Below are 16,267 nucleotides of genomic sequence, written 5' to 3'. Positions count from 1 at the left end.
TCACATAGAAGCTGAATACCCTTTTATTAGAAAGTTTTTGCCAAAAATAGAAAATTTCGAGACAGCATCACATACTATAACCTACTGAGAATATTCATTATATCTTTCTGTAGTTTACGACATGCTATGCATAGATGCATACTATACAGCTTATGAAAAATATCATTTTCAGAAGTTAGGAAATTTTATAAATAAGGAATGTAGATGGGCACAAATACTCTGTCAACTTTTAGAAGGACCACACCCTTTATGGTATTAACACTGTTACAGAGACTGTTTTAGAGGTAATAATTCCTCAATTATTATGATCCTTTGGGCATATTAAATTTTCCAGTTGATACTAACTAGAGATAGCTCAATAAATCTTATTGTGCTTTTTCTGATAAAACAGAAGTTAAAACTGAACAAAAACCTACGTAAAATGAATTTATAGACAGTATTATATGCTACCAGATCACTCATAATTCTGAAAATTATTAAATTGATTAAATTAATTTAATGTATTCTAGTTCCTAGCATATTTAAGAATTTTGATACACTAAAAAGTGCAATCCAAATATAAAATCTGTCAACTAGTGCTATCTTAATGATATAAGAAATAATGCAAAGCTTTTAATTAGTTTCCACATAGCAAGGAATCATGACCATAAGCTCATGGAAGAGGGGCAATGGTGATGTGTAATAAGCTACTAATTGTGAGGGATTCCCTGGTGGCCTCGGGGTTAAGTCTCAGTGCTGTCACCACTACAGCCTGAGTTTTATCCCCGGCCAGGGAGCTAACCCACACATAGCCCAGCAGACCTCTCCTGACTTGCCCGCTGATCCCTTCAGCAGTGTATTTCAGTAGACCTGCCTGTTTTGCTCCCCACTCTGTCTCAGGTGAATCCTCTCACTTTCTGACCCTCTGGCCTACACACCCCCAAAAAAGCAAACACTTTAAAAAAATTAAATTTAAAAAATAAGAAATAAACTACTAATTGTGAAAGAAAAGTGGACTCCTAATTGAATTTTATTCCTCATCCATTTTAGCTAGATTATGGTAGTTTAATTCTCTTAAAATTATAGACTTATTTGACCAAATCATCTGATTTGCATGCTCTTTAGCGCCATACAACATTCTGAAAGATAAACTGTTTAAAGAAAAAACAGAAATGCTAGCATTATTATTTACTTAAATTCCATTCAAGGCAATTCCACCTCTGGAATGCCTTAACTTTATTGCACTCTGTGGAAATGTGTCTTCAAATCATCAAATTCTTACCATAACACCCTTCTCCCCCTGGGGACCTACTGGACCTGGACTTCCACGTTCTCCCTTTTGAAACAAAGAGAAGACAAATGTTGAGGCATATCATTTAGTCGTGATTGAGTTAAGCCTGGGTGGGAAAATTTCTGTCAGAATCATACCTTATATGCATCTATGATCTTAATTTCTAGTAATTTTTCAATTTACAAATTTTGCACTTGTACCCAAAACTTTGCTAGATTTTTAAGAGACTAAAAATGCCTGTAAGATGTTTTTCAAGGGCTAAAATACTAAAAATATTATTAAAATGAAAATAGAAATCATGAATTAACAGGATTATCAACCAACCATGCTTCATATACTAGAGCTTTTTTTTAGTAAAAATACTTACAATTTTGAGATACATATAAATACCAGAATAGTACAAGTATCAAATATATTATAAAAAATAACTAATCTGTATAACCATTGAACAAAGTTTTATTTATGCAGTCTACTTACCACACTTAAATGCCACTGAAACAATTATAAAGACTAGACAGACTCACATTAAAATTCCATTACAATAGCCAGACATAACCATGAATACCAGCATACTGGAAATAAAGAGATTGTGTCTGAGACTTGGATCAGGTAAACTGATAGCATATTTTTCTGTCAAAACTGCTTTCTTTGGAGTGTTTGCTCTCATAAGGCAGATACAAATATTTCTAGTCACAAGCCTGTACCATCAGTTTCATATTTTCACTTCAGACCATATTATTACAAAGAATGCACTTCTCTTTAAAATTTGGAGACATATATGGTATTATCTCTATTTCCATATCCTTAAGAGATTCAGCACAGGTAATATAATGATGAGTGATTTCTAATTAACATAAAATGTCATACAAATATTTCTCCATTGATTTGAGCATAAAAGTTTTACTGCTAAAAAGAATAACGGAAGAAGTTACCTTTTCTCCAATACTTCCAGTTATTCCAACTTCTCCAGGTAAACCAACAGATCCCTTTTAGGAAAAATTATAAAAGAAAATGTATTGCATTGCTATTATGGCATCCTGGTTTTTGTTTATTTATTTTAGCATCCAGGTTTGAAAATTACCTGTAGTCATTATGTTTCTAACTTATCCTAAAATTTATCTTAGAGCAAAATCCTTCCTTTTTTTGATGTCAGTCTGACCTCATATCAGAATTAATCTATTCAGTCCATCAACAAATATATGAATGTCGGATATGTTGACAGTACTTGGGCAGACAATGAATTTCAAATTCAAACACAGTTCCCATCCTTGTGGAATTTATAATCTAGTGGGTATCATAAAAACTTCCAGAGTTAGTTTTCATTTTTGCTTCTTGATGTGGTTACATAAGTTTAAGAAGTCACTACTGCAATTTCCTTCCTTTAAAGTTCCTCAGTACATGAAGGAACGGCACATGCCTTTTATTTCATCCATTCATTCACTCAAGAAATATTTGGTGCACACTCTGTCCCAGACATCGTAACAGATGCTGAGATTTCACTAGTGAACAAAGCTATTTAGGTCCTGCCTTCATAAGGCAAAATGTCTTGTAACAGAGGCAAAAACAACTAAATTAAAAAGTGAACAATTACAAAATATAATAGGCTTCTTACTGCAGCAAAACTATGATGAGTGATGATGATGAATGATGCAATATGCATTTAAAACTGATAATATATCCGGGCCTCCCCGGTGGCGCAGCGGTTGAGCGCTGGGTTGCGAAGCTGCCCGCAGCCTCTGAGGCGCCGGTTCGATCCCCGGCTGCTCCCAGGCCACCGGATGAGGGTCCCACATGGCTCGCAGACCTCTCCTGCCGCCCGCTGCTCCCCTCAGCAGTGTACTTCGGTCCTTCTGCCTGCTCTGCTCCCCGCTCTGGCTCTGGTGAATTCTCTCACCCTCCTGCACTTCTGACTGTACCCAGTGCATGTATAAACAAAACAAACGAATAAATAAAAAAAAACACATGCCTCTAAAAAAAAAAAAAAACTGATAATATCTGGCACTTATTTTAAAACTGATAATATCTGGCACTTATTTACCTGAGAAATAGGTGATTTTCTTCACTTTCTTTTCATCCCTGAGCTAAAAGCCTTACAAACTGATGGAGCCACAGAGAAAAGGAAACTGGGATTCTGAATAACTTCATAGGAGAGAGCAATCTGTGAATACCTGCACTGAACTATCAATATAAACAAAAATAACTTTTTGCAAGTTTAGCCAACAACATTTAGGTTTATCCTTTACAGCACTTTTTTATTCTAAAAATAGGGTGAATTAAAATAAATATTGACATAAAATTGTAAAACTTTGACAGCTAGCTCAATTAGCCTACTTTTCAAGTCATTCTCATAGAAATAACCTCACAAAAGATGAGGGTATAAAATGTACCGAACCAAGTTCTGGTCTTTATTTATTTATTTATTTAAAAAATATTTATTTATTTATAAAAGCATTGGGTACAGTCAGAAGCGCGGGAGGGTGACTGACAGAATTCACCAGAGCCAGAGCAGGGAGCACAACAGGCAGAAGGACTGAAGTACACTGCTGAGGGGAGCAGCGGGCAGCAGGAGAGGTCTGCGCGCCAAGTGGGACCCTTGCCGGCGGCTGGGGATCGAACCAGCGCTGCAGAGGCTGCGGGCAGCTTTGCAGCCCAGCGCTCAACCGCTGCGCCACCAAGGGAGGCCCAAGTTCTGGTTTTCAGATTGCCAATCAACTTGTCCAGAAAATGCAAAGCGATCTGAAGAAAATAAAACTAAACATGTGTATATTGTTCATGTAATAGGCCTGAGTTAGGAGTTATAGAGTATACAGACATAAATAAAATATACTAGAGAGTTCATAATCTAATAACATAAAGTAAATGCACATCTTCTCCAAGTTAAGAGAAGAAAAACAATAAAATCCTAAAGACAAATGAATGGGCAAAACAAAATAAAAATAGAATAGTGGACATTGACTGCAGAACTGAGGTTACCAGAGGGGAGGTGGTGGTGTCAGGGTAGAGGAGGTCTTATTAAAAATAAAGTAGGAGAAACAAGCAACTACAAGACAGACACATTAAAAAAATTAAAAATAGGAAGAGTCAGGAGGAGAATGAGGAATGTACAAATAACAGAAATGAGGGAAGATCAAATATCAAGGAGAAAGAAATCAGTGTTATGTGGGAAGGCTTGAGAAGGATCAATGTTCTGACAGAATCATAGAATTTGGCAGTTTCATGGCTGCTGGTAATCTGTAAGAACAATTCCAGTGGCTTTTGTGTGTTTGGGCCTGTTTGCCAAAGTGTTAAGAAGGTATGGGTAAGAGAAAGTGGGAAAAAATTGTGTGGATTAGTGTCTTAAGAAGTTTGGTGGCAAAAGGGAAAACTGCGTGGATTATTCTTTCAAGAAGTTTGGCAGCAAAAAGTAGTTTGCAAAATTATTCTATTTAGAATCTAATTTTGTTCTGCTTGCAAAAGGAAATTCATTTTCAATTGAAAAATATTCGTTTGAAAAGAAATTATATTTAAAACCTACTTTTTACTTTATTTCACAGGATAATTCTTTTTAAACAAGCTAATATATGGTTCCCTCTTCATTGGTTGGGAACCAAAATATTTCTGTCAGTGAAATGGCACTGGCAAGTTTTATCTGTTTCCAAGGACCACATGCTAACCAGGTCCCTACCTCTTATGAGCTTCCTTGCAGCAGAGATATATTGTGAGTTGTAGAACTCACATTAAGAGACAAGTTTTGGACCAAGTTGCCCTATAGTCTTCACTTCCTTATTAGCAGAAGTAGTGTTTAAAAGGACACACTAGAGTATCATTACTTGTCCCAGTTTTTACCCATGAAACCTCAAGTGCTATGTATGCAAGAGTCAAGATTAAAAATTATATTTTGGACTTTAAAGCACTTAAATGCAAGTGAAATGTATGTGGGAAAGGCTGTAATTTTTTTTTAATCCTATGGTACTGTAGGAATGATTTTTTTGTGTCTTCCTAATTGCTTTCCTTCATTTCAAAACTAATGTTTAAATCTTTTATATTACTGTATTAGCTGTCTATTGCTGCAGAACCAATTACCCCTCAAAATTAGTGGCTTAAAACAATGAACCCTTTTCTCATAGTTTTTGTCAGTCAGAAAGTTGAGAACAGCTCATTTGGGTAGTTCTGGCTCAGAGATATTCATGAGGTTATAGTCAAGATTTGGAATGAACTGCAGTTATCTGAGGGCTTAGCTGAGACCGCAGAATCCATTTCCAAGAAGGCTGTTGCTGGAATCCTCAGAGCCTCACTGAAGGTTGGAAAGAGGCCTCAATGCTTCACTCCATATGCACTATCTATAGGGCAGTTGTCTTTCCTCAAAGGCAGATAATCCTAAAGAGATACCCACAAAGAGACAGTGATTGGGGAAGAAGCTGCAGTCTTTTATGACCTATCTATACACTGTCACTTTTGCCATATCCTATTCATTAGAAGCAAGTCACTAAGTCCACTCCACACTCAGGGAATAAAATTCAACCTCCACATTTTGAAGGAATATCAAAAATTGCTGGCACATTTTAAAACCATCACAATAACTAAATATTATTCCTGGCTTGACTTTATCTTTCATTAAAACTTTGATTACTCCCAATAGTTTATAAGGTTCTTCCATTTATTTCCACATTATACATTTCTGCAGGAACATTCTGAATTACTGTTATTGAAACGATGTACATTGTCCAAAAGTTGAAAAGCATGACACTGAACATAAATCATGTATAAGGTACCATACCGATCAATTTAGAAATGACTAATAACTCGAATTGATAGCATAAGTTGCCACAGAATAAAGTACTACAGAGCATCAGATAAAGAATCAACAATTAAGGGCCTCCCCAGTGGTGCAGCGGTTGAGTGCTGGGTTGCGAAGCTGCCCGCGGCCTCTGCGGCGCCGGTTCGATCCCCGGCTGCTCCCCGGCCACCGGAGGAGGGTCCCACATGGCACGCAGACCTCTCCTGCCGCCCACTGCTCCCCTCAGCAGTGTACTTCGGTCCTTCTGCCTGCTCTGCCTCCCGCTCTGGCTCTGGTGAATTCTCTCACCCTCCCGCGCTTCTGACTGTACCCAGTGCATGTATAAACAAACAAAACAAACAAACAAATAAATAAATAAAAACATGCCTCTATAAAAAAAAAAATTTAAAAAAAAAAAAAAAGAATCAACAATTATGACACTGAAGACCTGCTGCCTGGTTTTGCCTGTTTTATTCCATTAGAGCATGGCCAAGTCCATTTGATTACCTATTGTCTTCCGCCATTTATACCCTAGGAAGGCAGAGTTGAGTAGTTGTGAGAGAGACTGTATAAACCTCAAAGCCCAAACTATTTGTTGGGTATTTAAAGGAAATACAAAATAGACATTGAAAACATAGCCTTCATATATAATAATTGCCAGCAATATATAACATTTTGACAAGAAGTCCAATAAAATGTTTCAAAACACTGATTCCATCGCTTCTTGGCCTTTTGGCTAAGATCAAGTGCAAAACACTGATTCCACATCTAACATATGTCACAGAAAATGACAAAACTGTTAGCCAAAACATCTTGAATGTTAAGAGTTAGACAATTCAACAATGATTGAAAACACTTTTTTTTTTGCAAAATAAAATATGTAACAGGCTATTTAAATATTTTTGTTAGCTAAAGCAGAATTTGGAAGGCCAAAAAGCCTTATGTATAATAAATCACTTGTTAGATTGTGAAGAAATATTTTTTTCACGTCAGTAAAAACTCAAATACTCTAGCTCAATTTTTAAAAGTAACCACATCCTAATTATTTACTAAGGACACAAAAAATTAGAATATTTCCAAGTTGAAACTAAAATACTCAAAAAATTATATAAAGTTCTTAGACTTGACAATTCTTTAAAAAAATCATTGTGCCTTTACTGTGGTTTAGAACTTCTCTGTATTGTTTCAATTTTCCCTTTCAATGTAGAAACAGCTACATTTATAAGATAAAAGAATTTCAGACCCCAAAGTGCTTCAAATATATTTGAAAATGCAATATACTGAGCTAATTCTCTAGGATTTAATTCTGTTTCATCTTAGAAACATATTAACCTCAATATTTGTGTTAATCTTACTGTGTTTACTCTGCTTAAAAATAAAAGACTTTTAGAAATCATGTCTTGTCACAATAAAAATAATACTGGGTTATACACTAAGAAATTGTTGATTTTTTTTTTTTACCTAGGTAATGTTAATTTTATAGGGTTCAATTTATCATAAACTTTTGAGGGTAGGAAAAACAGAAGATCATCCAGACATGTTAAGATAACTACTTCAAGTACTACTGGGGATGCACGCTTCCATATGTGATATTTATTTCTCTGCCTCAAGTTCTCATACCTCCATACTTTCGTCTATAGAAAAAAAAAATCCTGCCCAAGAAGGCACTAATACATAGTCTTGTCTGTCTAGTTAGGTAAGGAGAAAATGAAGGAAGGTGGAAAGAATGTGTAATCTATTTTGGTAAGAAATAGATGAGTATAAGAAACCATTAGGATATTCTGGTAGGAATAGTCACAACACAATTGAGTATGTGGTCAAGAGTTTAGTTATTTGTGAATCACATCCTTTAAATGTTGTCCACCATACAGCACTGTGCTGTTTTAATTTATAAATCAGAGACATTCTGAAGGGAGAATACAAGGGACTATGGTGATGGGACAAGGGTGAATTGGTGTTGGGAATTCCACAGGGTCTATACCTGAGAGGAGAAAGCATACATTGTACAAAAACAATATAAACTATACATAAAATTAAAAACAGGGCCTCCCCTGGTGGCGCAGGTGGTTGAGTGCAGTGCTGTGAAGCTGTCCACAGCCTCTGCAGCACAGGTTCGATTCCCGGCCAGCCAGGGAGATTCCCACATGGCGCAGCAGACCTCTCCTATCTCGCCTGCTGCTCCCCTCAGCAGTGTATTTCATCAGTCTGCCTGTTCTGCTCCCTGCTCTGTCTCTGGTGAATCCTCTCACCCTCCCACACATCTGGCCTGTACCCCAGTTCTTGTATAAATAAATATTTTAAAAAATTAAAAACAATTGTTTTTGTGTTAAACTTTTGTATTCTTTTAATTATACGTTAATTCATAAATTCTTGTTTCTGTCCTTTCAACTTTTTCTCAACATTTCCTTTCAATATGAGAGTATTTGAGTCTGTTTTGTACATATATCTATGTTTTTAAAAATAAAATTATATGCAAAAGAAATATTTGTGAATCATTAGCAAAAGGATGATAAAGACCTGGTAGGAAGATGAACCACCAAAGAGAATGTAAAGACTAAGAAGAGGAAAAAGCCAAGAAGAACCACAGAGAACAGGATGTAAAAAAACTTCCATCACTGACTATACATACAAAGTACACTGTCCAATGGAGACCACTACCTATTAAATGTCCTTATATATATATATAAGGAATGTTCCTAATTAGCTTTACTAAAGTTTGTTGAAACTGAAGATAAATTTTTTATTTTTTAAATTTTTTAAAAAAGATTTCTTTATTTATTTATACAAGAACTGGGGTACAGGCCAGATGCGCGGGAGGATGAGAGGATTCACCAGAGACAGAGCAGGGAGCAGAACAGGCAGACTGATGAAATACACTGCTGAGGGGAGCAGTGGGTGCGACAGGAGAGGTCTGCCATGCCATGTTGGACCCTTGCCGGCTGGCTGGGATCGAACCAGTGCTGCAGAGGCTGTGGACAGCTTCACAGCATGGCGCTCAACCGCCTGCGCCACCGGGGGAGGCCCGAAGATACATTTTTATAAATACTATCACTAAAAACAATTATAGAAAGCTTGCACTCATTAATATTTTAAATAATGCAGACATTTTATACAGTTAATTAAATTTAGAATGTAGAGAATAACTCCATGCTTTGAGAGACTCTTGAGTGGACAAGAGTTTATTTCCTCCACAAAACACTCTTGACATTTGGATATATAGGTTTCCTAAAAGATACAGCTGAAAGGTCTGTTCATTATCAGAATACGGATTTTAGTCTCTGACATTTTCTTAACAACTGCTTGACTCTTCTTTCTTAGGATCAAATATGTAGTTATGAAATAAAAGTTCAAATGAAGTTTCACCTCAGGAAGATCTGGCAATGATTAAAAGAGTATGCTTGGAATGTATACTTAACACATGCTTTTACTCATGCTTCTGTTGGGGGAGCTTGAGAACAGAATAGCAGCCAGTGCTGTCTTCCTGGCACTAAATTCCCTGGCAAAGTTGTTCTTCACATATTCTGCTCTTTTGAATGAATCTTTTTGGCAGTAAGTCAAACATGATAAAGTTATTATCTGCACAGAGCAATCACCTATCTTTGTTAAACTTTTTAGGTTAGTAGTTTTTGTTCTTTAAATAGTTGGGTGAGAAATAAGAGAAGTTGTCCTGTTCTGATACTTATGTTGTAAAACATTTCAGCTGTAAGCACTTTCAAAGATGCTAATAATTAGCAGGATCATTCACAAAACTTTTTTTTCACAAATGATAAATTTGAATTAATTATAAAATTATATATTTTTACAACACAATTTTTCACAAAGAATTGAATTTTTATTACTTTCATGCAGACATCATAGGTATTGAGATTTTTTTTAATGAACTGAATCTAAAGACAAAATTAGATTCAGAAAAGCCATTGTCTTATGCCTCCCATCAACTCTTTGGTTGCCAAATCTCAGTAGCTAAGAATGAGAAAAATAACAGCAAAATATTATTGGATTGCTAAAGGCTTTAGTGCCTGTGTATATCTTCATTTTTTAAAAATATTTATGTATTTATTTATTTATTTATTTATTTATTTATTTATTTATGCAAGCAGTGGATATAGTCAGAAGAATGGGAGGGTAAGAGGATTCGCCAGAGTGGGGAGCAGAGCAGGCAGAAGGACTGACGTACACTGCTGAGGGGAGCAGCAGGCGGCAGGAGAGGTCTGCGACCCATGTGGGACCCTCCAGTGGCCGGGGAGCAGCTGGGTATCAAACTGGCGCTGCAGAGGCCTCGGGCAGTTTCGCAACCCAGCGCTCAACCACTGCACCACCAGGGAGGCCCATAGATCTTCAATTCTAAAGCAAGTCATGGAGCCAGGCTGGGTTTCTTTTCTCTAGTCCTCAAAAACAAAACAAAATAAAGAGGATAGACAAGAAAAACCCCTCTCAAGTTTTCTAGCTCTAAAATTCTGTAATTTAGCCATAAGTGATATGAAAAGTATTCAGATATCTAAAGGTATTAAAATTCATTGAGCAGGTGAAAAGGATGTAATTTTTTTTTTTAATTGGGATACTTTTTCTTCATAGTGAGGATGGTAGATAGAGCATTCTAGACTCCATATCACTAAAACTATTTGCCAACATTTACAGGAGGGCAACATTGTGAATTCTTGTATAGATGTGACTGTTTTATCGCATCATTTATTAATTTCTTTAAAAACTTGTCTATTAAACTTGTGTGAATCTTTGAGAGTAAAGGCTATGGTCTGCTCATCTCAGACCATCTTATTATCTAGCACATCTCATTGTCTAGCATCTAACTTGGTATACAGTAGGTGCTCAGTAAATATTGTAGGAATGAATGCATTCTACAAATTGGGTTATGGATTCTTTTTTTTTTTTTGCATAGAACTGGGGTGTAGGCTAGAGGTACAGGGGTGAGAGGATTCACCAGAGACAGAGTGGGGAACAGAACAGGCAGATTTACTGAAATACACTGCTGAGGGGCACAGTGGGTAAGACAGAAGACATCTGCGCCATGTGGGTCACCTCCCTGCCTGGGGATCGAACTCAGGCCCTCACAATGATAGCACTGACTTAACCCCTATGCCACCAGGGAGGCCCGGATGTTGGATTCTTTTTTTTTTTTTATAGAGGCATGTTTTTATTTATTTATTTATTTATTTATTTATTTGCTTGCTTGCTTGTTTTTTGTTTATACATGCACTGGGTACAGTCAGAAGCGCGGGAGGGTGAGAGAATTCACCAGAGCCAGAGCGGGGAGCAGAACAGGCAGAAGGACCGAAGTACACTGCTGAGGGGAGCAGCGGGCGGCAGGAGAGGTCTGCGCGCCATGTGGGACCCTCCTCCGGTGGCCGGGGAGCAGCCGGGGATCGAACCGGCGCCGCCGAGGCCGCGGGCAGCTTCGCAACCCAGCGCTCAACCGCTGCGCCACCGGGGAGGCCCCGGATGTTGGATTCTTAATTAAAATATTTAAATTGTGGAAGTTCCAACATTTACTTCCAGATAGAAATGTGATGATCTTTACTTGTCTGGCTGAAGTTGTGAAAAAATAAGGAAACATGGAAGTCAGTGAGGAAGGAGGATATTCTCCAGAGACTTTATGCTGTATTTATTCAATGGCAAATATTTTTGACCCTTGCTGCCAACTGCAAACATCAGTGTCATAACAGGAGAATTCCTCTTATTTTTCACCCAACTAATCAAAGAAAAAAGCTAGTAACCTTAAATGTTTAAGCAAGATAGGTGATTGTCCTGTGCAGATATTAACTTTATCATGTTTGACTTACTATCAAAGAGATTCATTCAAAAGAGCAGAGTATGAGAACAACTTGATTCTTTGCAAGACTCCTTGACTGACATATATTTTTAGGGTCGAGTGTAGGACAGCATATTTAAGACATGCTGCAGAAAACGGGGAAAGCTCTCCTGAACGGTAAAGATTTAATTTGCTAGGACGAAATCATTAGGTCTATTTCTCATATGAGGTCATGTTTCCCATTTCTTTCTTGGATTGTGATATTTATATCATTTATTTCTGATAGTTCTGAGTATCTACCCTATATGACTTACTGAATCACTAGTCTACTTTTGTCTTCACCCTCTGCCTTCCAAACTGAGTATGATGTAGCTCATTAATTCTCTAGTATTGAGGCTTAAAGACCTTGCATTTTAGTTTTGCTACATGGTAGAATGTGCTAGTTAAGTCAGTAATCTCACCAGTTCCTGACAGGTAGAAAATTCCCCTGGGTAGAAACAGAGCATTTATGCCTTAGCTGTAATCATAATAATGTTGTGCTGAGAATAATAAAGTTTAATGATGCCCCCACTGTCTATTTAAAGGATGGAGTAATCTCACAAAAATTCCAAGTGACTTCTTAGGTTCCTATATTTGCTGACTTTCTCTAGGGAGATTAGCAAAGTGGCCCTGTAAACCATCATACTATACATATCATTTCCCCAATTACTTAACCCAGGACACGTGGAAACATGCCAGGTCTGTCCAAATGCGCATATATTTCTCTGATAGGGCAGCAAGATCCTTGAATGCCAGAGCATTGGCAGACTGTTAGAATCCCATCATAAGAGAGAAAATACCAATCAAGCTATAAGCCAACATTGCCAAGGATAATTTACAAATCTTCAATTTACAAGGATAAAAATATTATGATTCTTCACTCATGCACCAGTCATGGAATAGTTCCACCAAAGCATACTAAATTCACACCAAGTTTGCAACTCAACTATCTTTCAGTTGCCTGCAGTAATAAGTCTAGCCCAATAGGCTTAGTCTTTACTTTTATTTAAGATGCAAACCCAGTGGGGTCTTCTAAGCAAAAACCTTGAGTGTGGTTTTTATGACCTTTATCTAGTACTGAGGTTCTACTACAGAGATTTTTTTTAAAAAAAAACAAGGACTGTTCTCATTCATCAATAATAAGGATCCCCAGACCACCACCAACTGATCTGCTTACTTCTACTACTACGGATATCACATAGGTTAATCTAATAATAGGGAACATGATATATATTAAGCTAGATCTTGGAGATAGAGAGTATTGAGGGGAGTTACAGTTTTGGGTGGTTCTGAATTTTAAGAGTAAGATGAATGGACCCACTTTAAGATTTCCAGCAGGCATTTAAGTAACCATCTACATCTTTATGCCCCTGAAATAACCCCCCCACCCCCCGAGGGATTTTAATGTAGTTTTTCATGACTTTTTTTTTTTTTTTTTTTGGTAAATCATTGGTTACTTGCAAGATATTATATGCTCCTCAAATATTGCCTCTTGTGGAAATTTTATCTATATGTCTGTGTAGAAAAGACTTAACATAGTAGGACTGAGGTTACTATTCTTAGAATGATGGCTCTTCATTGGATTTTGGGAGGGTTTCCATCATTTCATTAACTGGTAAGAATGTCTCCTTATTAGAATGCCTCAACTATTTATGCTAAGAATATGGTTTGTGCTGAACACCTGCTTTCCTTTGGGTGCCTGGAATTTTGGTGCATGGTAGGCAGACGGTGCCTTTGTGACCAGCTCCCACTGAAAACCAGGGCTACTGAATCTAATAATCTAATATTGTCAAAATATTGCTTGATAATAGTTCACATGTTATCTCAACTCACTGCTTCATCTTAGGGTGTTCTTATTTTCTAATCCTGACAATCAACATGTAAAAAGATATTTTCCAACTAAGCGTTACAAATAAGGAAGAAGAAATCCAGGACTGGAATTCAAATCTATTCAATACATGATCTCAAAACATATGCTTTTTCTTAAATAATATATTCATTCCTTTTCTTTCATATGTAATAATTAATAAACTAAAAAGAACCACAAATTTAGATGGCAGTTTTTGTTTTTCAATACCCGAATTTAAAGAGAACTATGACTCAGCTGAAATTCCTGTTTTTCTATACTGTATTATATACTGACTGGCCAATACAATAAAATTGTGATTACAGAAAAAAAAGAAATCCAGTTGGTGTATGATTCATGTTTTCCCCATAAGAAGGATAATCTTGATTTCTAAGATTTTAGGATTAAATGAGATATTAACGTAAAATACAAATGGCACTAACAGATGCTTCAGAAAGTATTAGTCCCTTTTTCCTGTCACTGAGGAACTGTCTTGGTGATTGCATCACTTCCTTACATCCTTTTCCCAGTCCTATATGACACTGAAATGTTTCTGATTTGCCCACCATGACTAGATGTTTGTACAATAGCCTCAGCAAATGCATGGGGAATGTAAGTGACTATTACTGCTACAAGGTTGGCAAGTATTTCAATCCAAAATTTATGTGCTAGATTTCTGCAGTATTCCAGGTATGTGCTAGATAACTATAAAACTAAAACAAAACCCATTCTGTACAGTCTAGCACCCCAAAACAGCAGAAGAAATGCAGGTTAGTACAGGCGACATGGAGAAGGAAACCTAAATCAATAACCAGCAATTATGTAACATTAAATTGCTATATATTCATTAGGTATACAGTCTCTCAGTTTCATCTAAATTAACTGGAAACCAAATAAAAATAACTATTGGATAGGTTTCCATATTGGGTAAGTCAGGTCACTATGTCTATTTGCACAGTTGGAAAAAAAAACCCTAAATTTTAAATAATAAAGAATTTCTGGAAAATCTGAGGGTATAGAATCATTGTCCTGAAGAGCTTAATTTAAAAAAAATCAATGTAACTGATTGAACTTCGGCTGTCATGTGAGATTGACATCTTATTAAAAAGGCACTATACTATACTACTATCTAAACACACAAGTTCTAGTGCATTTCTAATTTTTTCTCATGTTTTTAAAAAGAGAACTATCAAGGAGTATTTCATTTCTATCAGCAGTACATGAAAACTTTTCCACTGTAGAAATTTCAGGGAACTTACAAGCATACATGCTATCGAAATCTGAGATATTTCTGATAGAAGGAAATTCACAGTCATGCAACTTTTTAAAATATGCTGTAAAAATCCATTCCGTAGGTCACTATGATTCTTTGTAAATGGATATTTTTGAAATAATTTATTCCTTCATTTCCCCCAATACCTATGTTCTCCTAAGTTATCAATTACTCCATGAAGTAGGACACATGTACTATGATTAATCTTTTATTCTTCATTTTATAAGAGCTAAATAAAATCTTAACATTTTGGGGAAGACCTCTTGACTATTTTAAGCTACCCTACGCTCCTACTACTCTTTTCCTCTCTATCAAATAAATTATTTACATTCATTTTTGATAGCAAACAAAAACAAGTCATTATTATCCTGGGGTTTTTATTCTGTTATATATTTATTACTTTTTGAGATTATGATCTTTAAGGAGAGGGATTGTTTGTATTTTACTGTATTCCCATACTCTGCAGCAACATTAGAGTAAAAACATTAAGATATATAAAGATTTGCCAATTATTTAATCTTATGGTATTAAATTTTTGCTTAAAATTATTTCCTGACATACTTTTGACAGTTATTCATCATTTTAGTACTTTCATTTGGTGGTGGTGGTGGGATTATTATTATTCATCATTAACTCCCAGTAGATTGAGAAAGCAGTCTAATTCCAGAATCCTCACTCTCACTGTTTTATTATACTTCTCCAGGGAACTTTGTTTCATTAATCATAGTTAGATATGATAATTTATATTTCATTATATTTTATTCAACAAATATTTAATGAATAAATAGCAAGTGACAAAGTCTTGTGATGTATCTATTACAAGCTAGATATATGAAGGATATAAATAGGAAAATAAAAATGGATTCTTCCCCCAGCCTTTTTAATCAAATAAGAGAACCAAGAGATATATATAAATATATATATATATATATAAATATCTAACACAAAGACACAAGTATAAACAAGAAAAAAGACAACATTTCATGAAACTTAAAGGATGGAAAATTTATCAGTTGAGAGGTTTAGGGAAAATTTCATTCAGATAGTCTTTGAGATCGGTCTTCAGAGGACAGATATGATTTAGATGTACAGAGCTGGAAGAGTAGGGCATTTCTAAAAGGAAACAGAATCTATCACAATTGTTAATCTTGAAAGAAATATTTATTGAATACATATTGTGTGCCTGGCTCTGTATATAAAATACAGTCTCAGAGCTTACAGAACTTCTACTTACCTCCTAAACATATTTCACAGCTTTCCCCTTTGCTATGGCCCTAAAGTACTTGGTAGTTATCTCTCCCTAATACTACTGTAGT

The 16,267-nt window shown here is 36.0% G+C and overlaps 1 protein-coding gene across 1 annotated transcript in view; it reads right to left on the bottom strand.

Annotated features, from left to right (window-relative positions):
- Positions 1-16,267, bottom strand: part of COL24A1 (collagen type XXIV alpha 1 chain) — a gene marked incomplete at both ends in the record, with an annotated part of 264,900 nt that overhangs the window by 109,025 nt on the left and 139,608 nt on the right. Inside the window, 2 exons of the mRNA XM_084243185.1 lie at positions 1,262-1,315; positions 2,203-2,256. Coding sequence (XP_084099311.1) covers positions 1,262-1,315; positions 2,203-2,256 — 108 coding nt within the window. The remainder of the gene's footprint in view (positions 1-1,261; positions 1,316-2,202; positions 2,257-16,267) is intronic.

Source organism: Talpa europaea (genome assembly GCF_964194135.1).
Source record: "Talpa europaea genome assembly, chromosome: 9".
NCBI classification, from domain to species: Eukaryota; Metazoa; Chordata; class Mammalia; order Eulipotyphla; family Talpidae; genus Talpa; species Talpa europaea.
Note: the sequence above shows the minus strand (reverse complement) of the source record. Positions and strands in the feature narration are given on the sequence as shown.